Source organism: Equus caballus, chromosome 10 (assembly GCF_041296265.1).
Source record: "Equus caballus isolate H_3958 breed thoroughbred chromosome 10, TB-T2T, whole genome shotgun sequence".
Classification (NCBI taxonomy): Eukaryota; Metazoa; Chordata; class Mammalia; order Perissodactyla; family Equidae; genus Equus; species Equus caballus.
Window position 1 is genome coordinate 48974664 of NC_091693.1, and position 27338 is coordinate 49002001.

The 27338-nt window shown below is 38.3% G+C and overlaps 1 protein-coding gene across 1 annotated transcript; it reads left to right on the forward strand.

The window, feature by feature from the left end:
* Positions 1 to 4702: 4702 nt before the first annotated feature.
* Positions 4703 to 27338, forward strand: PM20D2 (peptidase M20 domain containing 2). Its single transcript, XM_005615058.4, has 7 exons — positions 4703 to 5334; positions 7469 to 7617; positions 9769 to 9911; positions 11171 to 11325; positions 20514 to 20649; positions 21741 to 21848; positions 22082 to 27338. The coding sequence occupies exons 1-7, from the start codon at positions 4879 to 4881 to the stop codon at positions 22234 to 22236; spliced, it is 1302 nt and encodes a 433-aa protein (XP_005615115.2). The 5' UTR covers positions 4703 to 4878; the 3' UTR covers positions 22237 to 27338.

Below are 27338 nucleotides of genomic sequence, written 5' to 3' on the forward strand. Positions count from 1 at the left end.
CTAGGATATACAACTATGTACTGGGGCTTTGGGGAATAAAAAAAGAAAAGGGAAGATTGGCAACAGATGTTAGCTCAGGGCCAAGCTTCCTCAACAAAAAAGGAATGAAGAGGCACTGGTGGAAACTTCTGGCTGACCTGAAAAGATAGGAAAGCCAAGTTAAGTCCTTCTTACTACTTAACATTTTAAAATATTTTCTGTTTGTTAATATGATACAAAATAAGCCTCTGACAACGGGTTAAATTGAAACTGGAGCAAAGCTAGAAGATTCAATGGCTGGAGAGAAGTGGTCAAGGGTAAAAGTTTCAGTTATGGAAGATGAATAAGTCCTGGAAATCTACTATACAGCATGTGCCTATAGTTGACAATATCAAACATTTGGTAAGAAAGCAGACCTTACGTTGAGTGTTCTTATCACACAAAAATAATAATAATAAAGAGGGCAGGAGGAAACTTTGGAGGTGATGGCTATGTTTATGGCAAGCTCTAAATGTATCAGTGAGGGCAGGTGAGCAATAAAAGTCCTCTCCATCTTCCTGAACCATAACCTTAGGAGAGAGATGTTCTCATGCTGCACAAACCGGGCTATGTCCTCGCACTGTTGTAGTGTCCAAGCCCTAGGGCATCAGGGCAAAGGAGAGCCTCTCCTCTGAGAGAACCTCACTGTCCTCATTTCCAGGAATGGTTATGGTCAGCAGAGCAGTTAATCTCACAGCCAGAGGGAGGGAAGCCAAAGGGAGCCTCAAGTAACTGAGGACCGGGACATTCCGGATTTTAAAATAGCTGACTTCACCTCATGGGCCATCTGAAGAATCCTTCCAGAACTTGGAAACAAGTTGTAATAGAACCTTACCCAACAGAAGCAAGGTTCTGCCAGACATTTTTGCTCATTCCCTTTGTTTTGTTTTCCAGAGTTTCCTCCTCAGATTAAATTTTTTCCTCCCTAGTCACTCACTCCCTGGATGGATTAATTCTCCTCTGGGTATAACCATTATGCATAGTAAATACAGAGAAAGGCACTTTTCCTTAGCTCATCCACTTTCCTTAGCACCACTGCTAGTCTCTTGGATGGCAGCATCTGCCTCCTCTCAACACGTTGAAGCACATTCATCAGCTGGCCCCTCAAGCTCGCATTGCCCCTGTTTTGTTTAATGACTTTACCATCCACCCAGCTGCTGACACTAGGAACCTCAGTCATCTTTCCTCCTTTTCTCCATCGCGTCCCCCTCCCCCAAAAACATTCAGTCAGGCATCAGGTCTGGTCACTTCTGCCTATGGAATGTTTCTGCAATCCTGGGACTTCATAGGCATCTTTTAGTTTGTCTCAGACCAAAGTCTTTCTGTTTCCAATTCATCCTCCACATGCTCATCAATTATTCTTCCAGAACAAAAATCTGGCTTTATTTCTCCCCTGCTTAATAACACCCAATAGTTACCATTATCTGGATAAAGTTTTATTTCCTTGACAACGTGTACATAATTCCCCCACGTCCCTTCACCCGTAATCAGAATTCACCTTTCTGCCGACCTACTCTCTGGATGAAATCATTTTAGCAACTTTACGCCTTTTTCCTCCAGCATTTCTGCTTGTCCTGGCTCCACTCTTAATTTTCTTCATTTTATTTTTCATTCCATTCTTTTTCTGTGGTCTCAAAATATTTTTCTTCTTACTTAGGCCATGCTTTGAAAGTCTCTGTTGGGGATTTTATTTTATCCTAATTAAAAGAACATAAACCATATCAAATTCTGTTGTCTTATCAAAAAGAGTTCTGAATCGGAAGTCCAAAATAATATCCAGTATAGTCTTGGACAATTTGGCTAGTATTTCAGTCATGAATAATGTTGCTTTTCCAGGGTAAAGGATATCTTTGATCTACTCTTCCTATCAAAGCACTCATTGGTCATGAATTTCCTTTTCTGAAATTATTGTGTCAGGTGTGATGGCAGCTGGTTTTTAAGCAGCAAGAGAAGAGGTATCTTCATACTTTAAAACTAGTCTTCTAATGAAAACTACTTGTACTCCCTCAAAAAGGTAAGAAATTAACACTTTAATGCTAAATTCTGAGTATTGTGTTAATTTCTTCAGATCCACCACCAGCTAAAGGAAGGGAGGTATTCTAAATTTGTTTATGTTCCAGTAAAAATAATTGCAGGCTCCTTAGCAGCAGCACATAGATAGAGTTAGACAGCTGTATGAATATTATGCGTAGAAATGAAAGTAACAGTAGGAATTACTGAACTTACCAGTTTCAGGAGGCCATATGTCCAACTTCATCAGCTTCCAGAAGGCATTCTTCTTGCCCCTCAACTCCCACAGGTAAAGGACTGAGGAGTCTAGGGAGAAGCATAACATTGAATGCATGGCATCTGTAGGTAGTTAGCATGGTTGAGTAGTTAATTGCTACTGTTACTCAATTAGCTTATTAGATTCAAGAAGAATAATCAGCCAACAAATATTTATTGACACAGAGGAAGGACTGTATCAAAATCACACCATGATAGGTGCTGGGGAACACAGTGGGAAAATAAAAGATTTTAAAGACTGGAGGGGAACATATACATTCAACAAATTATCACCATTTATTAAGTAAATTAATTCAAGGGTGCCAAGCACCATGAGCAAGAAATACAGGGTGCCAACAATGGAAACCCAACACATACACGCATGCATGTGTTTACATACATGAAACAGAGCTTGAAATAAATCTTTTCTCCACCTCGAGTGACAGCTTTGTTAATTCCTAACAAGCAATACAAACAGCTTCTATATAGAATTTATATGTACCTCTTTTCTGTTGTTGTTTATCACTGCCTGATAAGAAGCAAACATGGGTTCTTACTGATGTCAGCATGCAAAGTTGCTGCGGTAAATTTTTTCAAAATGAGTGATCGTTGTGGGTTCTGATGGGAACAGACAAGCTGTAGATGCATTTATGAATTTGGATGTCTGCTTACATAAGCAATAGAGCATGGTCGCTAAAAGCAGGCCACTGGAGCCAGACAGGCTTCTGTTCAATACTGGTTCCACTACTTCCCAGCAATGTCATCTTGGACTCTGTACCTTTAAAGTGAAGATAAATTACCACATTAACAACCTCATAGGTTGGTATGAGGATTACATGACTTAATACACGTAAAGTACTTGGCACATGTCAAGTGCCTGCCACAGAGTAAGTACTCGACAAACATCACCTCTTGGTTTTGCTCATACAGGGCCTTTATTTTTCACCAAACTAACTGAGCACAATGATATGGAATCTCATAGATACAAGTGGGATTTTTGTCAGACATAAACCAGAGTAATTCTGGGAAAAGTAGAAGGCAGCAGGAAAAGAGAAAGACCAAACATGAGATGGGAAGACTCCATAAAGGAAGCCATGGGCCTGAGTCTACAGGAGCTGAGTAGGGCTGTTGAGAACAGGACATTGGGGACATCTCTCATTCATAGGGTCAAAAGGAGTTGGAGCCAACATGACAGCACGTAACAACAAATACCAGAGTAAGTTTTAAGTATAGAAGGGGGTCCAGGAATTTAATACCACATTTGCTGTCTTTAGGTCTGAGTTTCAGTTAGGGTGTTAACGGAGAATGACAGTATGTTCAGATTTACATATGACATTTATTCTGGTTTGCTAGCACATACAGTAGTTAAAAACAGTAGTAGATATAGTGTTCATGTATATTAGCTTCCTTCAGACATTTTCAAAAAATACATTTGGCTTATTATATGAATAGATTGACCCATTTAACCTAGTTTTGACAGATTAAGGAAAAAGATGATACAGTATGAAAAGCCGATGGAAGTTTTTAATATGTAGAACATTTCAGAATATACACCTCTTCAGTGCTATTAATAGGCAAATCATCAACAACAGTTTTTCAGACTTTGTGCTTCACTCTGGAGAAAAACAAGAGTGTGACATCTTGAGTGTCCTCATTGGGTAATCTAACACCCAGTCATAATATGAACATGAGCTGCGTATCGCGTTGCTTGAGTTTAGCGTCAATAAAAATTAAAAACGAAATTAGTCGTATAGTCTCTTTCAAAATGTTACGATTCAAAACAAACATCCAAATTGACAAAAGTTTGAATATTTATGACCATAAATCTTTTAACTCTTTGGTTTGGGCTTTTTAAAAAATCCTTTTTTAATTCTTAGTTCTACTCTACTCAAATAGGCTATAACAGAAGAGCTAATACGTATCGAGTATATTACTTGCTTTCTTTCAGGGGCTGTTACGGACATCGGTAAATTTTGATTCTAATGAGAACACTGTGTACAGTGGTTGCCCCTTTTAGGTAATACAGCAACCTCAAGGAGAGGAAAGTGAGGGTAGCACCGAAGATTGACATATACAGAGTTTATAGACCAGTGTTCTTCGTACAACGTTTATATTGACATGCAGTTTTATGAATTAAAAACCTTGTATAACTTACTAGTATTACTAGAAAGGAAAGCAGCGTTTTTCAGAGGACTATGTTCCATTTCATCTGTCTCTGATGCCTATTAACCAATAAAACCGTGCTCATTCTGCTGCTGTGGGAAATAAGCAACACGGAAGAGTGATAATGACTTTAGAGCATAACTCAGCCGTCAGGACAGCTAAGGAGAAGGCAGACAGACCACAAACCTCTGGACCCGGCGCTCCCCCGCGCGCTCCCCGCCCCCGCCCGGAGCGCGTGCCCGCTGCCGGAGGGGCTGGAGGCGGGGCCCCGGGCTCGGGGGCGGGTCTCGCGGGAGCTGCAGAGCCTGCCTGCCCGCACCGCTGGGGTTCTCGGCGACTCCGGGCGCTTGCGCAGGCGCGGTGGGCCGCTAGGAGGGGGCGACAAAGCCGGCGAGTGAGCGGAGCGCTGTCCTGTCGCGGGTTCTGAGCGCTATGAAACCCGGAGAGGAGCGGCCCGTGGAGGGCGGCGTCTGCGCCGTTGTGTCCGAGCTGGAGCTGCTGAAGCTGCGCGCCGCGGAGCGCATCGACGAGGCGGCCGAGCGCCTGGGGGCCCTGAGCCGCGCCATCTGGAGCGAGCCCGAGCTGGCCTACGAGGAGCACCGTGCCCACCGCGCGCTGACGTGCTTCTTCGAGCGCGAGCCCCCGGCCGCCTCGTGGGCGGTGCAGGCGCACTACCAGCTGGCCACGGCCTTCCGCGCCGAGTGGGAGCCGCCGGGGGCCGGGGCGGCGTCGCGCCCGCTGCACCTGGGCTTCCTCTGCGAGTACGACGCGCTGCCCGGCATCGGGCACGCCTGCGGCCACAATCTGATCGCCGAGGTCGGGGCGGCGGCCGCGCTGGGCGTGAAGGGGGCTCTGGAGGGCCTCCGCGGGCCGCCTCCGCCGGTGAAGGTGAGGTGGGGCCCGGGCGCGGGACTCGGTCCCCTGTCCAGCCGGCACCGACCAGGGAAGCAGGACGCGGTGCCTCCCGCGCGCCTCTGTCCCCTCCTGCCTCCGGGCGGGTGTCAGGGACCGCGCGGTTCGTCCGGCCCTCGCCTTTGCCAGAAGGCAGAACCCCTGGATAAAAATCAGTAGTTCTCGAGTTGCCCACCTAGCGGCGTTTTGCAGATTTTCGTTTTTTGTTCCCTCGTCTGTAGGTTGTAAACAATTGAGCGGACTCTCCCTTAGGAGAGAATTTAGTACCAAGCCTGGTTTTCATTACGGCTTATTTTTGGTAACAGGGGCAACTGCAATTTGCTGATAAGGTGGTGCAGTCTCTGGAGGAGGTGCTTATTGTTGGGAAATCTACAGCCTTTCTTTTGAGGCGCCAAAGAATCGTTTCTTTTGTGGCAGTCATAGGAGCTTTTGTGATTCGAATCACTGGTATTTGCATAGGAATTCTTCAGTCGTAAGAACTACCAAACCTCTAGAAGTATACAAATAAGGAGAAGGGAATGAGCATTTACTACATGGACGAGTTGATCCTTAATTCTAAATGTCTATTTCATGATTTTAATATCTCGGTTCTGTAAACTGAGAAATGTTTCTATTTGTCATAGGGCAAGTTTAATTTTGTGTTACTCTGTTTTTCCAGATGGTATATTCTTCATTCTGTGAGCTAAGATTCAGTCATCACCATTCAGGTTAAGGGGAAGACTAATGTTTTATTTTAATATTTTTTTTAGCCCACTTTTTCCAATGTCAGTAACCTTTCTCATTTATCCTAACAGTTCCATCTTTTGTGACTTTTTCTCTTTAGCTGCCTTCTCTTCTCTGCCTCTGGGGGCCTGATTTTGCATCTGGTTAGGTTTTCGTTTGTTTCGGGTGGGCGGGGGTCCTTTGCCATTGCATGAAGCCCTGAGACATCGAGCTTTAAGCGGGTTTATGAAAGTTTCGCAGAAGTCAGCAAGATTTAACTTGAGAAGTCACCAAATTTAGCGAGTCAAGGGTTAAGATTAAAAAGCAGCTTAATTTATGAGTGTGGGTGCTTGATAACTTCTAAAGAAAGCTAGCCTTGCGAAAATGTACACACTTCTAATTTCTAATGGTAATGCTCAGTTTTAGCCAGATTATCCATCCTATCTGAATATGGAGTTTATGTTGATTCCCTTTGGAAGCCGGGACTTTTTCCAACTTGTTTCATTGTGTTCTTATACCTGATCTTGAAAGTATATTAGTTGTTTATAGATAATTTTTCTTTGCTTTTAAACATTGTTTGAAGAAGTTATGCTTAAATATCAAAGTGAAATGTTTATTCTGTAAAGTTCTCTTTTGTTTAATTAGGTGTTTGGTGACCAATAAATCTGCCTGGTTGAACTGGTGGAATCGAATTAGTAAGTTTGTGTAATAGTTGGCCATTTCTGTCTGTGGTATTAAGATTTGTTTAATGCTCTTCATAAAGGATTAGTGAGTTAAGACTTTTTAATGCGGTAGCTCAGTAAGGAATCAGAGTTCAGGCCTGAAGGTCAGGACGTCTCATTCCAGCTCTGCCTGAAGACTTGCTCTGTGACCTGGGGCAGGGCCTTCACTCTCTGCCTCAAGACCACCCCCCCTAAAATGATGATGCAGATCGCCCACCTACCTCACAGGGTTGTTGTGAGGATAACTAATAAGTAACTGGAAAGTTCCTTACCAGTCAAGTGCTTATGAGTAATTATAATTATACATATACTATAAAATTAGTCAAGAAGAAGCTTTAAGAAATAAGTCCTAAAGAACAGTGAGGAGCTTGTATGTAGTATTAATCTTTTTTCATCTTTGCCATGAATTATATAAAATTGAGTTATAGTATTAGGAAACGTTTCCTGTAGTAGCTTTAGTACATGCCTTACACCAAATTGGTATAATCATGTAAATTAAAATTTGTGATTAATTTAGCACCGTAGACTCATGCCGACTACAGCATTAAAATGTCAGAGAACAAAACCTCTCTCCGTAGTTTAAGGACTTTAATGAATGTTGTGAATACATGTGCAAAGGAACCTGTCTGATGTTTTCCTACTAGGATTTGTTGTTGTTTTGCCCTGACACAGGTATTTCCTTCTAGGTAGTTGTCCTGGGAACCCCTGCAGAAGAAGATGGTGGTGGCAAAATTGATTTAATTGAAGCAGGGGCTTTTAAAAATCTTGATGTTGTTTTTATGGCCCATCCATCCCAAGAGAATGCTGCTTACCTACCTGATGCGGCTGAGCATGAGTAAGCAATCAACTTGAAATAAACTTCTTAGTGGAAAACAGACTGTTAGAACACTTTTAGGTCTTCACTGGAGACTAAAAGCCCATATTTATACTTTTAAAAGGTAAATTGAAAGATAATGTTGTAATGTCTTACTTGATTTCCGTTGAATGACATATTTGGTAAGCCTCTTCTAATTGAGATTTTAGATGGTCTTCATAACTGGACTATATTAAAATTTTTAAAAATCTTTAAAATCTATTGAGTGTTTGCACTTTGGCCTCAGGGGTGAAAACCTTAGAGATTAGGAATGCCTTCTGCAGGCAGGCTTCCCAGCCCAGTAGCCTTCTAGGACTTAGGGTTCGGCTCCTTGGCCTTGACCCTGCAGTTAGCCCAGCTGACCTCAGGCCATTTCTTATGTCTAGTTTCTTAGATTTTTCACTGGCCATCCTTGAAGATGTAAAAGAGAACAAGAACAAAAAGTAAATTTTAAAAAAATTGCTAAAATCCTAAAACTCTTTAACAATAAAAAAAGGTAAAGCACTCTGTCCCTATTGACCCCCTTTTCCACATCCAGTCTCTTCTCTAGAGGTATAGATCCTTCCAGGACTTCTTGGATATATTTATAGATGTAAGTAGGTACATGTATCAATTAAATTTTCAAGGAGGATTCCTCCCGGAAGTAGTCTACTAAATATATTGTTGGCCTGGCTCTTGCTTTTTAAAATTAAACAATATGTTGTGAAAATCATTCCCTATCAGTTCGTTTAAAATAATGCTTTTTAAGTCTAAAATAGTAATACTGATAACAAAACAACCATTAACACTTCTTTTCAGGTTTGTTGTGCTTTAATGGTACGTAGATTGAACCCTGGAAGAAATGGTGCTAGAGCTGTTTTCATAAAGAACATCCTTTCCCATTTTATAATATTTATCACCAGTTTTGTTAAAATTCCAGTTTCAAAGTGATAGTGATACTGTATATATCAAGGAAATAACAAGTATCCTAAAATCTTAAAAATGTATTTGGATGCTTTTACTTGTCTTTATTTTGCTAACAGAATGTTTGGAATCCGTCAAGAAATGTGAGCATTCCAAGGACTCCTGAGTCCAGCTCATTTAAAAAAATAAGTCTAGATTGGCTTTTTAATTAAATTATTAATTTACATTTTATTAATTACATTTAAATTCATGTGGTGCTATTAATCAGTTAGGCTTCAAAAATGTTATCTAAGCAAGTCATCTTTAGAAATAAGTATTTAATGTGCAATTCTTTCTCGAAACCTTACTGTTTTTCATTATGTCTGAGTAGTTAGATTAAGGTATTAGTGACACAGGTATTTTGGAACATAAATAAAATATTGGTGAGGAGCAACTGACTTAATGCTAGAGTATCTTATAATATTGTGAGTATAATCTGATTTTCAGAGGTTGTTTTAACCCGTTTTAAATGTCACTTCCCCAGGCTGGCCTGGTGGCACAGCACTTAAGTTCACGTACTCCGCTTCCTTGGCATGGGGTTCACTGATTTGGATCCTGGACACGGACGTATGTGCTACTTATCAAGCCATGCTGTGGCAGGCGTCCCACATATAAAATAGAGGAAGATGGGCATGGATGTTAACTCAGGGCCAGTCTTCCTCAGGAAAAAAAAAATAGAGGAGTCTTGGCAGTGGATGTTAGGTCAGGGCTAACCTTCCTTAAAAAAGAAAATACATAGATAGATGTCACCTCCTTTCTGTCTTTCCTTGACCTTCCTCCTCCCTTAAGACAGAATCATCTGAGTTTTTGCAGACTTTTGGTACGGAACTACCACAATGTGGTATAGAAGGAGACAGGAGCCATCTTTTTTATAATTCCAGCACCTAATACAGTATTACATGTTGGCTTGAATTGAATTGTGAACAAATTTAATTTGTACAGGAGATCGATTGAGCAAAGTTCTCTTTTTCTCTCTTTTTTTGGAATACCTTCTTTGTGTCAGTCACTATATTGCATAGTAATAAACTATAAGGTACATAAATTGCTATATTGTTACTACAGATGATTTGCAAATAAGAATTCCAGCAGCGTGAATGAATTTTGAATAATAGTTGTAATTCTGATTACTTGGATTTTTCTTACTTTAGTGGTGTTGAAGAAAGTAATTCCAAATGATGTTTTATTTTTTAGTGTGACTGTGAAATACTATGGAAAAGCGTCTCATGCTGCTGCTTATCCCTGGGAAGGAGTGAATGCATTGGATGCTGCTGTTCTCGCCTACAACAATCTGTCTGTGTTAAGACAGCAACTGAAACCAACCTGGAGAGCTCACGGTAGGAATGTCAAATACCTTGTATAATAGATGATGCTGAATATGTTTCAGTGCAATATTTGATTTAAAAATAATTTGGAAACATTTTATGTACTTCATAATGAGTATTCTGAGAATTTTAAACATTTTCGGAAATTCATGTGATAGAATACTAGGATGTTTGTCTATGTGGGTAAGAAGACAGTTAAGATTATTTATACATAAATGGGATGGTCATTCTGAGTATTAGAAAGAATGGTTTTATGTAAGGACCTACATTCTTTCTGTGGGTATTTGAAAGTGGGAACTTGATTTTCCAGTTACGCTCATTGTCTCTTAATGATAACAAAATTTTACCATTTCCTCAATTTTAAAAAAACCATCTTTTTAAACTATGTGTATCACCTTAATATAAATACAATAATAAAGTACTGTCTTGAAGGTACAAATTAATTTTTTTAGTTTAGTTTCTTATGATTTGGGAAATTATTATACTTTAATATCTGTTCTTTACCTGGTTTTGCTATAGCCTGAAATTAATTTGTAATTGCACTTTTACCAATTTCCCAGCTTAGTTTCTTTAAAAAGAATAAACAAGAATATGTAAAAATATTATTTTTTTAAGGCCGGTCGTACTAAAAAATTAGATTTTGCTTATCTATTTTAGTTATTACTTTGCATGGATAAATCTTCCTTCTCAGTGTAGTTCCAAGTAAATGCATTTGTTTTGACAGTCGATAGTACTGAGTGATCTTTGACCTGCATTGGTTTCTTGTTGGCATGAATATTATTTTCCCAGAGCCAAATGTCATTTAAAATATTCATGGGACTCTTGAGGTATGAGGGTAATTATAGAACCTAGTACCATTGGGTTTTTTTTTTTTCCTGTGTCAAAAATTATCAAAATGTATAACTGTAATAAAGGCTACTGAAATAAAAGTCTTTTCTAGAAGGCTTAAGATAGGTATAAAAGGTTCTGACGGTTTCTTTATAGTGAGGAATCATAATTTCTTAACATTATGTAAATTCCTTAGAATAAAGTATAATAAAGTATCCATATAGGCAGTTATTTATTTTTGCTATTGGCCAGAAAATACCACCCTGTGTATAGCAACTTTTGTTGTACGACACGTCAGAATCTTTGGTGTATCTGTGAAGCTAAGTAGTTTAAATTATTTTTCTTTATGGACATATTGGCTGAAAAACTATGGGTGTATTTAAGCTTAAAGAAATGGTCTCCAAGCTCCAAACTCAATTCCAGTAATTTGGTTCTTTTTATAGGTATAATAAAAAATGGTGGTGTAAAACCTAATATCATTCCCTCTTATTCGGAATTAATCTATTACTTCCGTGCACCCTCAATGAAAGAACTTCGAGTTTTGACCAAAAAGGCAGAAGAGTGCTTCAGAGCTGCAGCGTTGGCCACCGGGTGCACGGTAAGAACTTTTGAGAGTTAATCTAAGTTTTAATCAGAGGTATACATGTGGGCTGGGGTGGTGAGTATTAAGTAGATGAGAACCTAACTTGCCTCTTTTTCATTTGGTGATCTTGCCCTGGGGGGAGCCTGTAGTCCAGTTGGAGAGACAAGCTCTGGATCCGGGCCTCTCTGCCTCACTGATTCTGTAACTTTTGGAAACGTTATTTAATATCTCTGGGCCTCCATTTTCTCTTGACAGATGGAGATGATAATATAATCTATCTTAGGTTTCTTGTGAGAATTAAATGAAACAGGATTTCTGAGAGTTATAGGGCTTAGCCCTCGTACATACTCCTTACTTTCCTTCTGCCCTCATTAGCCTGGAGATGCGTGATTTATTCAGATGGTAGCAGTGATTCTCAGACAGTATGTGTTCAGTGTCCAAGGAGTAAGAAATTAAGCATTCATCTCTTATTTATTTGTGATTATAAACATAAATACTTTAAATATTTGGAAGATAAATACGTAAACTATTATCATTAACTAATGTCCCAGGGTATAATATTCCCTAAGATAAAGTTCATAGTTATTGAATTTAAGTCTATATTTTAAATAGTCTTTTAATAATATATATATATTTTTACCTTTTATTATTTTATTGAGGTCACATTGGTTTACAACATGTAAATTTCATTGTACATCATTATATTTCGACTTCTGTATAGACTGCATTGTGTTCACCACCAAAAGTCTAGTTTCCATCCATCACCTTACACATGTGCCCCTTTACCCCTTACCTCCCCCTACTCGCTTCCCTTCTGGTAACCACCAGTCTGTTCTCCTTGATGATCTGTGTGTTTATCTTCCACCTATGAGTGAAATCATACGGTATGTGTCTTTCTCTTATTTGTGTTTGTCTGACTTGTTTTGCTTTAGCATAATACTCTCAAGGTCTATCCATATTATTGCAAATGGCACGATTTTGTCTTTTTTGTGGTAGAGTAGTATTTCATTTTATATGTATACCACGTCTTTATCCATTTTTCTGTTGATGAGCGCTTGGATTGTTTCCGTATCTTGGCTGTTGTGAGTAAGACTGCAGTGAACACAGGGCTGTATATATATTTTCAATTAGAGTTTTCATGATCTTTGGATAAATACCTAGAAATGAAATAACTGGATCATGTATTTTTAATTTTTTGAGAACTCTCCTTACTGTTTTCCATAGTGACTGCCCAGTTTACATTTCCACCAGCAGTGCATGAGGGTTCCCTTTTCTCCACATCCTCTCCAACACTTCTTATTTCTTGTCCTTTTAATAATAGCCATTCTGACAGGTGTGAGGTGATATTTCCTTGTAGTTTTTATTTGCATTTCCCTAATAATTAATGATGTTGAACATCTTTTCATGTGCCTATTTGCCATCTGTATGTCGTCTTTGGAAAAATGTCTGTTCATATCCTCTGCCCATTTTTTTGATCAGGTTGTTCATTATTTGTTATTGAGTTGTATGAGTTCTTTATATATTTTGGAGTTTAACCCCTTATTCGATATATGATTTGCAAAAATTTTCTCCCCATTGGTGGGTTGTCTTTTTATTTTGTTGATGGTTTCCTTTGCCTTGCAGAAGATTTTTAGTTTGATATAGTCGTATTTGTTTATTTTTTCTTTTGTTTCCCTTGCCTGAGGAGATGTGGTATTTAAAAAGATACTACTAAGACTGATGTCAAAGAGTGTACTCCCTATGTTTTCTTCTAGGAGTTTTAAGGTTGCGGGTCTTACATTCAAGTCTTTAATCCATTTTGAGTTAATTTTTGTGTATGGTATAAAATAATGATTTACTTTCATTTTTTCGTATATGGCTGCCTAGTTTTCCCAACACCATTTATTCAAGAGGGTTTCCTTTCTCCAGTGTATGATCTTGGCTCCTTTGTCGCAGATTAACTGTCCATAGATATGTGGTTTTATTCCTGGGCTCTTAATTCTGTTCCACTGATCTGTGTGTCTGTTTTTGTGCCAGTACCATGCTGTTTCGGTTACTATAGCTTTGTAGTATATTTTGAATTCATGTGATGCCTCCAGCTTTGTTCTTTTTTTCTCAGGATTCCTTTGGCTGTTTGGGTTCTTTCGTCATTCCATATAAGTTTTAGGATTCTTTGTTCTATTTCTTTGAAAAATGTCATTGGGCTTCTGATTGGGATTCCATTAAATCTATAGATTGCATTAGGTAATATGGACATTTTAACTATGTTTATTGTTCCAATTCATGAGCACAGAATATCTTTCCATTTCTTTATGTCTTTGATTTGTTTCAATAGTGTCTTATTTTCAGTGTATAGGTCTTTTATCTCCTTGGTTAAATTTATTCCTAGATATTTTATTCTTTTTGTTGCAATTGTAAATGGGATTGTGTTCTTGCCTTCTCTTTCTGCTAGTTTGTTGTTAGTGTATAGAAATGCGACTGATTTTTGTATGTTGATTGTGTACTCTGCCACTTTACTGTATTCGTTATTTCTAATAGTTTTTTGGTAGATTATTTAAGGCTTTGTATATATAAAATCATGTCATCTGCAAATAGTGACAGTTTTACTTCTTCCTTTCCAATTTGGATTCCTTTAATGTCTTTTTGCTGCCTAACCGCTTTGGCTAGGACTTGCAATACTATGTTGAATAAGAGTGGTGACAGTGGGCATCCTTGTCTTGTTCCTGTTCTTAAGGGGATAGTTTCGGTTTTTCACCATTGAGTATGATGTTGGCTGTGGGTTTGTCATAAATGGGCTTTGTTATGTTGAGGTACTTTCCTTCCATACCCATTTTATTGAGTTTTTATTGTAAATGGATATTGGATCTTGTCAAATGCTTTCTCTGCATCTATTGAGATGATCATGTAATCTTTATTCCTCATTGTGTTAATGTGGTATATTGCATCGATTGATTTGGAGATGTTGAACCATTCCTGCATCCCTAGAATAAATCTCACTTCACTCTGCTGTGTGATCCTTTTAATGTATTGCATTCAATTTGCTAATGTTTTATTGAGGATTTTTGCATCTGTGTTCATCAGTGATAGTGACCTGTAATTTTCCTTTTTTGTTTTGTCCTTTTCTGCTTTCAGTATAAGGGTAATGTTGTAACCTTGTAAAATGAATTAGGGAGCATTCCTTCCTAGAAGAGTTTGAGAAAGATAGGTGTTAGGTCTTCTTTGAATGTTTGGTAGAACTCACCGGAGAAGCCATCTGGTCCTGGACTTTTACTTTTTGGGAGATTTTTGATTACTGGTTTAGTCTCTTTACTTGTGACTGGTCTGTTTAGATTCTGTTTCTTCTTGATTCAGTTTTGTGAAATTGTATGATTCTGAGAATTTATCCGTTTCTTCTAGATAACCTAATTTGTTGGCATACAGGTTTCATATAGCTTTTCATAGTATTGTCTTATAATCCTTCTTATTTCTGTGGTGTCCATTGTAATTTCTCCTCTCTCATTTCTGATTTTACTTATTTGAGCCTTCTCTCTTTTTCTTAGTGAGTCTGGCTTAATGGTTTGTCAATTCTGTTTATCTTTTCAAAGAACCAGCTCTTAGTTTCATTGATCCTTTCTGTTGTTTTTTTAGTTTCTATTTCATTTACTTCTCTGATTTTTATTATTTTCTTCCTTCTTCGGACTTTGAGCTTTGTTCTTCTTTTCTAGTTCTTTTAGTATAGTCTTAGATTATTTGGGATTTTTCTTGTTTCTTAGGTAGGCCTGTATTACTATAAACTTCCCTCTTAATACCACTTCTGCTGCATAAGTTTTGGAATATTGTTTTCATTTGTCTCCGGGTATTTTTTGATTTCTCTTTTGATCCAATAGTTGTTCAGTAGCATGTTTTTTCGTCTCCACATATTTGTGACTTTTCAGCTTTCTTCTTGTAGTTGATTTCTAGTTTCATATCATTGTGGTCAGAAGAGATGCTTGATATGATTTCAACCTTCTTAAATTTATTGAGGCTTGTTTTGTTTCCCAGCATATGGTCTGTCTTTGAGAATGTTCCATGTGCACTTGGGAAGAATATCTGTTCTGCTGCTTTTGGATGGAATGTTCTATATATATCTATTTAAGGTCCATCTGGTCTGGTGTTTCATTTAAGGCCATCATTACCTTGTTTACTTTCTTTCTGGATGATCTATCCATTGATGTAAGTGGGGTGTTAAAGTTCCGTACTATTATTGTGTTGCTGTCATTTTCTCCTTTTAGGTCTGTTAATAGTTACTTTATATACTTTGGTGCTCCTATGTTAGGTGCATATATATTGTTAAGTGTTATGTCTTCTTGGTGGAATGTTCTTTTTATCATTATATAATGTCCATCTTTGTCTTCTATTATCTTTTCAACTTGAAGTGTGTTTTGTCTAATATACGTGTGGCAAGACCTGCTCTCTTTTCCTTGCCATTTGCTTGGAGTATTATCTTCCATCCCTTCACTCTGAGCCTTTGTTTGTTTTTAGAGCTAAGATGAGTCTCCTGGAGGCAGCATATTGTTGGGTCTTGTTTTTTAATCCATCCAGCCACTCTGTGTTTTTTGATTGGAGAATTCAATCCGTTTACATTGAGTGATTATTGATATTTGAGGGTTCAATGCTACCATTTTATCTTTTTTTTTCTGGATACTGCATATTTCCATTGTTTCCTTTTCCTTGTATTTCTGTCTCTCATTTCCGTTTGGTGGTTTTCTGTAATATTTTTCTCAGTTTCCTCTTTATTTATGATTTGTGACTCTGCTCTGATTTTTTGTTTTGTGGTTATCATGAGGTTTGTATAAAAGATCTCATAGATACGATATTCCTTTTTCCGCTGATAGCATCTTATCTCCTTTACCCTATACAGGTTTTGTCTTTTTCTTCTTTCACTTCTGTTTTTGTTATCACAAATTATCCATTTTTTTTTTTATTGTGAGTTTGTTACCAAATTGAAGTGGTTATAGTTTTTTTTGTTTTTGTTTGTGAGGAAGATTAGTGCAGAGTGAACATCTGTGCCAGTCTTCCTCCATTTTATGTGGGATGCCTTCACAGCGTGGTGTGATGAGTGGTGCTAGGTCCGCACCCGGGATGTGAACCTGCGAACCCCAGGCTGCCAAAGTAGAGCGCACGAACTTAACCACTACGCCCAGGCCAGCCCCTGAAGTGGTTATAGTTATTTTTGATGCTTTCTTTTCCTTTAGCCTTTGTGTTATTATTGTTTGCTAACCTGTTCAGATAGAGAGCTGCAGTTTTCTGATTTAGTCAATTTGTCACCTTGCTCAAAGCTGTGTAAACGTTTGCCTTTTTTGTTTCAGGTAGGAGAGTTCCTTTCAACATTTCTTGTAAGGCAGGTCTGTGGTGATGAACTCCCTCAGCTTTTGTTTTTCTGGGAAAACTTTTATTTCTCCTTCATATCTGAAGGAGAACTTTACTGGATAGATTACTCTTGGCTGATAGTTTTTGTTTTTCAGTATTTTGAATATATCATTCCAGTCTCTCCTAGCCTGTAGAGTTCTTGCTGAGAAATTGCCGAAAGCCTGATGAGGGTTCCGTTGTTAGTTGTTTTCTTCTCTCTGGCTGCCGTTAATATTGTTTCTTTGTTGTTGACTTGTGACAGTTTTAATGTAATATGCCTTGGAGAAAGTCTTTTGCTTTGAGATAATTAGGAGTTCTGTTAGCTTCATGTACGTGTACATCCAGTTCCTTCCCTAGAAGGAAGTTCTCTGCTATTATTTCTTTGCATAAGCTCTCTGCTCCTTTCTCCCTCTCTTCTTCTTCTGGGACACCTATTATCCTAATTGAGTTGGATATTTTTCATAGAATTTCTTAATTTTTAAAAAATCTTAGTTCTCTCTCCTCTTCCACCTGAATCATTTCTAGGTTTCTATCTTCAAGCTCACTAATTCTCTCTTCCATATGGTCTGCTCTATTTTCAGTTCTTTTACTTTACTTTTTTACTTTTTGTTTTTTGGTTCCTTTTTTTTTTGAGATAACATTGGTTTATGACATTATATAAATTTCATGTGTACATCATTATATTTCAGTTTCTGTGTAGATTACATCGTGGTCACGTGAACCCAAAGACTAATTACCATCCCTCACCATACACATCTGCAAGTCACCCCTTTCACCCTCCTCACTCCCCTCTTCCCCTCTGGTAACCACCAATCCAGTCTCTGTCTCTATATGATTATTGTTGTTGTTATCTTCTATTATGAGCAAGATCATTTGGTATTTGACTTTCTCCTTCTGACTTATTTCGCTTAGCTTAATGCCCTCAAGGTCCATCCATGTTGCTGCAAATGGCAAGATTTCATCTTTTTCTTATGGCTGAGTAGTATTCCATTGTGTATATATACCACATCTTCTTTATCCATTCGTCCCTTGATGGGCACCTAGGTTGCTTCCAAGTCTTGGCTATTGGGAATAATGCTGCAGTGAACACATGGGTGCATGTATCTTTATGCATTCATGTTTTCGTGTTCTTTGGATAAATACCCAGCAGTGGAATAACTGGATCGTATGGCAGTTCTAGTCTTAATTTTTTGAGGAATTTCCATACTGTTTTTCATAGTGGCTGCACAGTTTGCAGTCGTACCACCAGTATATGAGACTTCTCTTTTCTCCACATCCTCTCCAGGAGTTGTTATGTCTTGTCTTATTAATTATAGCCATTCTGACAGGTGTGAGGTGATATCTCATTGTAGTTTTGATTTGCATTTTGCTTATAATTAGTGATGTTGACCATCTTTTCATGTGCCTGGTGGCCATCTGTATATCTTCTTTGGAAAAATGTCTGTTCAGATCTTTTGCCCAATTTTAATTGCATTTTAGTTTTTTTGTTGTTGAGATGTGTGAGTTCCTTATATATTTTGGATATTAACCCCTTATCAGATAGAAGGTTTGCAAATATCTTCTCCCAATTGTTAGGTTGTCTTTTTGTTTTGTTGATGGTTTCCTTTGCCATGCAGAATCTTTTAGTTTGATGTAGTCCCATTTGTTTATTCTTTCTTTTGTTTCCCTTGCCTGGACAGACATAGTACTTGAAAGTATTTCACCTCATTAGTTGTGTTCTTCATCTCCAGAATTTCTGTTTGGTTTTTTTTTTAGAGTTTAAATCTCTTTGGTAAAGTACTCTTTCTGTTCATTAATTTTATTCCTGAACTCATTGAGCTGTCTTTCTGAGTTTTCTTGTAATTCGCTGTGTTTTTTCATGACAACTATTTTGAATTCTCTCAGTCAGATTGTAATCTTCTGTGATTTCAAGTTTGGCTTCTAGAAAGTTGTTTTTTTTTCTGTTCTGCAGTGTTACTGCACTTCTTCACGGTACTTGATGAGTTGATCCTCTGCTGGCGTATTTGTGGTGGTAACCACCTTTCTTATTTGGATAAGGCTTTGGTTACTTTGATCTGAGCAGCTTCTGGTTGTATTTGAGAGCCTGCACTTTCTACTTCCACTGCCTCTGCTGGAGGCATCGTCAGTGCCCTCCTTGTGCTGCTTACGCCTCTGAGGTTGCTGGTGGCTTGCTGTTTGTGATGTTGCTGCAGTCTCAGATGTTGCCATCAGTGTCACCAAACTGCGAGCACTTCCAGGGTTGCCTTGTCTTGTGTCTTGTGTTCCTCCACTGGCTCTCTATGGGCTCTCCACAGCTTGATTTCTGCTTCCCCATGCACCACTTGTGCTGCTGCTCCTGGGTTATTGGGGGTGCTAGCAGCACCACTGCCAGAGGTCCTAGGTTCATGGGTGTCACTGTTGCTGCTAGGGGCCCAGTGTCTTGTATGTAGCTCCCACTGCTGGTGGAGCCAGTATTGGAGGTACGTCTCTGGGGGTTGGGTCATGAGTTCTGTTGTGGTTCCTGAAGCCTCAAGTTGCAGGTGCCACCTGCTACTGCTGGGGGAGGGGCAGGGGCTAAGCTGGGAACGTCATTGCTGATCTTCCAGCGTCTGATGGCTGCCACACGCTGGTGTCCTTGGAAACCTCAGGTGAGGGCACACCACCCCTGCTGGGGAAATCCATGTTTTAGATGCTATCCATGCTTCTGGAAAGACCAGCACCACTACCAGGGGGGCTAGGGAGGCACTGAGTCAGCAGCTCTGCCTTGTGTCCTGAAGCCTCAGGACCTGTGGACCACTCACCACTGACAGGGAGCAGAGGGCAGGGGCTAAACTGCGAGTGCCATGTCTCCCCCTGCAGCCTCTGGTTGCTGGTGCGCGCCAGTGTGACGATCTGTGTTTTGGATCGCTGCTGCCTGGGGAGGGAGAAGGGACTGCTCCTGTAGCTCCACTGCCTCTGCAAGTCCAGTCCACCCACCTGCACGTGTGGATCTCTCAGGTGTTCTGCTGTGCTGTGCAGGGAATCCTTTGTTGGTCGGTGAATGTCTACAGGTTGTGGCTTAGAGGGGAGTGACAAGGGGAACAACTCACTGCCGTGATGCTGTTGATAATTTTTTATGTTTTGGCTGACTTATAACATCTGATTCGCTTGTCCTTGTTTCTGACTTAGATGTTACTAAGAATATAAGAAAAGTCATTTCTACCATTTTATAATTGGCTTTCACTAATGTTATAGATAAGTATTATCTTTGGTTTGTGGGAGTATTGCTCATTTTAATTTAAGCAAAACTAAATTTGTACATCCTTTTACCTGGGCGCATATCAATTTCTTCCATATCTTCATATACTGAAATTAATAAATAAGAAGCATAGTCAACCCTTCCTCATTGTGAATCTTCTTTCTCTCAGGATGTCTTTGTACCTCTCAGACCAGGCAGTGGTGTCAGTGCCAGTTTGTATATTGAACATTAGCAAGGCTTAATTTCTTTCTCTTAGGGTCTACAGCCTAGAGCAGTGTTCCTCATTGGGTGGTTTTTGGACCGTCTGCATCAGAATTACTTGGGGCTACTGGTTAACACTGAGATTCCTGAGCTCCGTCTACACCCTATTTAGGTGACTGAGGTTGAGACTCACTGACTAGTACAGCTAGGTGACATCGTGTGGTTTGGTGCATATATAACATAAAGGAGATCAGGTCCTGGGAACTCTCATTGTAGAAAATACAGATTTTTTTTTTAAGGTAGAAGGTCTGAGAGAGTTTGTATCCAGAAGGGAAAGTGCCCCCTCTTAAACCTTTTCTGCTAGAGAACTATTGCTGGTTTGAAAGTTAGTGAATTTGAGTTTTTCTATTTCAAAATGTGTTGTATAATTTTTTATTAGGTAGAAATTAAAGGTGGAACACATGATTATTACAATGTTCTTCCCAATAAGAGTCTATGGAAAGCTTATGTTGAAAATGGAAAAAAGCTGGGAATAGAATTCATTTCAGAAGATGCAATGTTGAAAGGCCCTTCAGGTAATTAAGTCCTTTCATCTATATTGTGCTATTTGAGGAAGGGAAATTCTGTCTGGTTAAATGGTTTTATTTAATAGCTTTGGAGGCAGGGAGATATTGCTGGTGTTTTTAACGACATTTCTCACAAACGTAATGGTGAGAGGAAGAAACTAATGCACTCTTCAGTGAATGCAGGGTGTCAGGTGAGCAGATTTGTTTTTAGAAATAGCCAACATACTTTTTGCTTTATAGTCTAAATATTTCTAGTGTTTAAATTTGCTTAGTTTTAATTTTTATATAAGCTACTTAAAGGGAAAATAGACTTTTAATTTATTCTAAGTCATCAATTAAGCAGGTTACTAAGTACTTAGTTATATGTGAACATTTTCAGTTTCTGAGGAGTAATAAACTATTAGAATTTATTTGTATTTTGTATAAATTGTAGAATTAATTTATTAGAATTGTAAGTGTATTGGGTGTTATTTTAGATTTTTTTTTTTTAAAACATTATTACTAATACATTTGCATGTTAGAAAGGTATCTCATAAAATATAATAATAGATGTCGATGAAGTAGACTCAAAAGGACTTGATAACAGTGGGGTGTTGATGTCATTGTTGAGATAAGGAGATTAAGAGAATAGCAGGTTTAGGGTATGGTGGATTGCTATAAATTATTAGGATGTTAATTTGAGGTGCTTATAGGATTTCTGAGGGGAGCTGTCCAGTAGTCTGTTGACTATGGAACCCACAATAGATGTCTGGGTTGGAGATTTAGGAGTTGTCAGTATCTGGAAGGTAATTGAAAACACGGGAGTCGATGAGGTTGCATAAGTACACAGGGAGAAGAAACCCAAGGATGAAACTCTGCGATCACCAGCACTTAGGAGACAGGCAAAGGAAGCAATCTAGAGAAGGAGATACAGAGCGTTCAGAAAGAAAGCTAGACAATCAGGAAAGCGTGGAGGCATGGAAGCCAAAGAAGTAGAGAATTTCTAGAAGGGAAGGAATAGTAAATCACGTCAGGTGCTATAGAGATTGAATAAGATGAAGATGGTCTGGTGTCTGTTGGACTAGCATTTAGAAATTCATGGATTGTCTTACCTCTCCAAGGATCTACTGATTTCGGAAATGTTTCTTTTGTGGTTCCTGGGATTCATCCATATTTTTACATTGGATCTAATGCCTTGAATCATACAGAACAATATACTGAAGCTGCAGGTAAGTGTTATTAGAAGTCAGTGTTTTGGTGTGTGCTCTCCTTTTGTGGTAGTAGCTGTCTTTCTAACTGTTTAGTTTAACCTACTATTATTTCAGTACCTAACATCACCTCAGAAGATACTCTCTTGTGGTGGGCAGTTGGAGAGGCAATTTAGATATTGAGAGCTAAGCTGAAAACTAGTCAATTAGTTTATGATAGGTGTGGAGTTATCTTTACTTTCTCTACCTTTTAGGATCACAAGAAGCTCAGTTCTACACTTTGCGTACCGCCAAAGCTCTGGCAATGACTGCACTAGATGTTATTTTTAAACCAGAATTGCTAGAAAGAATTAGAGAGGACTTTAAATTGAAACTTCAAGAAGAAGAGTTCTTCAATACAGTAGAATAAAAAGAAGATGTAGGAACCACTAATGGATCGTTAAGAAGAAGTGATGGTTTTTTTCTTTAATCTTTTTTAACGAAGGAGGAGGACATGCTTGTTTTTCAGTCTTAAAGAAGTCAAATTCTTCTGACCTGAAAAGTGAGGACGTGATGTGGAGAAAACACGTTACCTCATGTCTAAAATGAAAATTTTCACAAGTCTGTATTTGATGGAATCCTAATCTTTCAGGAGCTCGTATGTGATGACATTTCTTAAACAACCTGGGTGATACATGGTTTATCAGTGATGATACTTTATAAATTCATATGTTGTATAAGTGTATTTTAACAGATCCAAGACATTTCAAACCTTATATTCAGAATTGACATATGAGAGATTTTTTTGGTATAGGGTGGTAAAATTGTTCTATAAAGTACTTTTAAAATTTAAGTTCATTTTGGATATCTGACTATATCTGTTTTGGTTTAGAGAATCTCTTGATTGATAATAAAAGTAGGTTTTTAATCAGAAATGCTGTGGGAAACAACTAGAAACTCAGGTCCAAAGAATACACTTAGTTTTACCATTTGAAGGAAAATGAAAATGTTCTTTTTTTATATAATTAACTCTGAGAAGTGGCATTAAAGTGCTATTCCTAATTCCACATTAGCGTAATAGGAAAAATTACAGATGGATGGGATTCGACTCTTCCTGTAAGGTGTGTGCTTGGTAGCACAGTGTTCTAGACTTAACAAGAGAGGACGATGCCTGCTTTCTCGAATGTTAATGTCATGTAACTGGTCCCCTCTACCTAGCAGCCCTGTTTAGGTTTCTACCCAGAAGCCAGCCTGTCCAGCCTGTCTGGACAATAGTGTAGTTTACCGAGTGTAGGGGACAGAGTTCTAAGCTTCCTTAAGCCCTGTGCTAGCCCAATGTTAACTTAAAAGTATTGTAAGTTTTTCTTGCTTCTTATTTTAGTGTGAATTTCTTGAACATGATAAAAGAATGTAAAAAAAGTATCTGATAAAACAAATACTTTATGCTGTGAATGTAGTAAAGCTCCAGTATACTTTATTGTAAAGGAAGTCCTCAAATTTGAGTGTAAGCATTCCAAAAATGGAAGGGGAAGGAGAGAAAAGTGAGCGTTTGGCCTCTCTTCTGTAAGCAATCACTTGGGCCTCTGAGCCGTCAGTCAGCTCCCCGTTTGGAAACTTAGATTAGATCACTTATTCCTGTAGTCCTTTGAATTCTAATTCCCAGTCTATCTGAAATTATTTAAAGTTGAAAGAACAAGATGGGTGTTATTTTAGGAGAGTTAGAATGAGAATTGCTCCTCTTCTATATCAGGGGTCTGTGTGCGGCCGAATTTGGCAAGCAGCCTGATTTTGTATGGATAGTGAGCTAAAAGTGATCTTTTTAAAGGGTTGTAGGAAAAAAAATCAGAAACCAGATCATGTGATCTGCAAAACCTAAAATATTTACTGGCTGGCCTTGTATAAAGAAAAGTTTGAAGCCAGGCCTGATGGCCTAGTGGTTAAAGTTCAGCACTCTCACAGCTTCAGTGGCCCGGGTTCATTTCCCGGTCGTGGAACCACACCACCCATCTGTCAGTAGCCATGCTGTGGTGGCAGCTCACATAGAAGAACTAGGACTTACGACTAGACTGTACAACCATGCACTGGGCTTTTGGGGAGGAAAAGAGAAAAAAAGTTCACCAGCCCCTGTTCTGTATAACAGTAAAATAAACCTGTTTCTCTGATATTCTTCGTATAATCACATCTTCTCCTAGGATAAAACTTCAAGCCTCTGCATTGAAAACATTGAGAAAGGGATTTAGCTGGCACTGTCCTGGTATTGACCGTTGTGATCAGATGTGGTTTGTCCTTATTGGGAGTTTTGGCGCTGTACAAGTTTGTTTTCCGTTAGCATTTACTTCCCTCTGGAATACAGCTACCCTGATGCCTTAGTCTGTCCCTGGTGCCAGCCAGTCTTCTAACTCTCCTCAGCTTTTAGAACTTGATCCTCTCTGACACCGTGTGTCTGATTATTGATAATCTCAGATAGTCGTGGTTGGTAATATTTTACAAACAGGAGAGGAATCAGCAAAGACTTCAGGCTGAGAACTGCATATGTCTGAGACCTCTGGTTCGTACAAATTGAATTAGTTTCCTAATTTTCAGTTTAATAAATTACTGAACTATGAGCTTTAAATTCCTCATGTAAATTCTGCACTCAAAGTAACTTTATTTTCTAAAGCTTTGATAAAATTCTAGAACAGCGATTGTTAACTGGCATCCTCACACACTAATATTCTCTGTCTTCTGTAATGTGTCCCAAGTTAGTTGTTACTCATACAGAGTATTTGTATTTTGCTTGTGATTAATTTACTTTTATAAAAAACGAACTAGAGACCATGTCAGGTTAGCATCCTATTGTTACTGATTCGCTTGCATTCTGATATGTGTTCTTGCGTGAGAGAGCAGGGTGTGGATTCCAGCTGGCCTGCAGAGAATGGATATAATCTGCACCCAGCACCGTCTGCCCCAGCTCAGTAGGAGGAACTAATATTGATGTGCCACTAAGACTCGCGTCACTTCTGAGTTTCTGTGATACTGCCCTTTCAGTTTTTGAAAAATTTGGTCAAAATGTTGGTTTACCCGTTGGAATATGTCATGGATTTATCGTGTCAGAAAAGAGATTGAGAAATAATGCTCTGCAGTCTATCTAGAAGTATGTTTTTTTTTTCAGATCCTACCTTGACATTTTACATTATTTTACTTCAACAGTTATTTAATATAATTTAGATTTTTTAAAAGTTGAGATTTTTAAAATCTTTTACTTTTTATATTCCAGTGAGTTAATTGAGCCATGTTACACTAAAAAGTGTAAATAAATACATAAATAAATGCAGGAGTCAAGTTCTCACACCCAGAGGAACCATCTATAGCTAATCTTCATTGTAATTCATTGAATTTAGGAGATTGCTTTCTTTGTAATTATAGTTTTTCCTTTTGGAACTGAGTTCTTTCTTTACCCTCATACTTCAACAGCATGTCTCCTAAATAATTGTGCTAAATTTTCATAAACATTTATACTTAGCTTAAATTACTGTTGTTGGTTGGTCCTCACATTTTGGATTAAATCTCCAAAGATTTTGAAAGATAAACAGGGAAGCTCCAGATAATAGGTGAACGGTGTCACTTTTAGATAAAGGTTATATTTAGTTCTTTATACTTAAAAGATGAGTATTTATTTTTAGGAGGTTGACAAGTGCATAGGACTTCTTAAAATTTATAGTTTTGTATCTTGTTTTAGAAGGGGGCGACTAAGTTTTTCTCCCAGAATTAGTTTAAAGGATGACGCTTTATCATCACTAAGATTCAGTGATTGTATGTTATTCCTCCACTAGACTGTATATTCTTTGAAGCCAGCATCTTTTCAATATGTTTAATTTCCTTCAGGTAAACGACTCATTTGAAAAGAAAAGGCCAAGATAAGTGTAAAAATTAAAATTGTATGACTTTAAAAAATACTGAATTAGTTTCTAACCTAAACTAGAAATATAAGTGGACCTGCTTGAGGTGTCTTTGTTTTATGGAAAATGCTTTTATTACATGCCTCTTTTGCAATCTTTCATTGTTCACACACTGAACTGAGAGCCTTTTCCTCAATATCAACTTTTGGCTATCTCTGTTAAATTAATAGACTTTAAAAGGTATAATCCGAATTAATGGTTTAAAGTTAATTACAGATTAAAAATGTTTCCTTTTTAGGGACTTAATTTTAAAAGCAGGCCTGAATGGGGCCTGTATAAAACCATCATGTCGTTCTGTTAGTTACTAAGTTGCTATATACCCTATAATAAGATTGAGTACAGCTAATACTTAGCTTGCCTTTTAAAAACTTTTGGACTGCTTTTCACTTTTAAAAACTATCCATATTTTATGAACTACTCACGAAGTTTTTCCCTTATAATTGTTTCTTTCTGTAGCACTCACAAGGGCTGGGGCGTTTAAAATAAACTAGAACATTTTCATGTGTTTATGAATACTTGTATAAACTGGAAGTCTTTTGATTTCCCACAGTCCTGTGGACTGTTTGTTTATTGATACGTTGCGTTGATATTTTAACTGTTGTGATTTCAGCAGTTGAGGTCAGTGAACATTTGTTGAGGAGTGCCTACTTCTAAGCACTGGGGTAAGATGAAGAGTGAGGCGTGGTCCAGGCCCAAAAAGGCTTGTAGTTGGTGGTAAGTTCTCGTAAGATTTACTTAATCTGAGCAATGCTGGTATTGGGGGAGCATCCGAAAGCTACTGCCTTGGGAAGTTTCGAGGAAGTATTTCTAAAATATTTTAAAATACCTGAGTCACATCATTCTGTTTGAATAGAAGAAATTGAGGGGCTGGTCCTGTGGCCAAGTGGTTAACTTTGCACACTGTGCTTCGGCGGCCCAGGGTTTCGCTGGTTTCGGATCCTGGGCGCAGACCTAGAACCGCTCATCAAGCCACATGAGGCAGCGTCCCACACAGAGGAACTAGAAGGACCCACAACTAGAATATACAGCTATGTACTGGGGGGCTTTGGGGAGAAGGGGGTAAAAAAAAAAGATTGGCAACAGATGTTAGCTCAGCGCCGATCTTAAAAGAAAAAAGGTATGATTAAAAAAAGAAGAAACTGATATGAAAAGTCTTTTTTTAAAGAATTGTTGTCTAATTTTATAATACAATCTTTTCTAAAAATCTTTCTGATAGTTGTTTTTTATACATTTCTTACTTTTTACCTGAACCATCTCGTTAGTCTTCTGGAAAACGTTCTATGTGGTACTCGCCTTCAGACTATCAAAGTAAATTTTCATTGTAAAATAAATTGGTTATCTTTGTGCTAGCTAGCAACGCCTATATGGCTATAAGGTATGATAAACTGCTTTATTTTATTTTTGTACATACCTCAAGCATTTTGCAATCTAATTGCATAGTTGAGGATGGTACATTTTGATACTATGAAATTAATATTTTCAAGTACGCAGTCTCTACTACCATCAGACTTTAGTCGTTCTTTGTAATATTTTAGTAATACATATTAAAGTATGTATGAAAAAGCTAAAATTGTTAATAAATGTTTATTTCTTA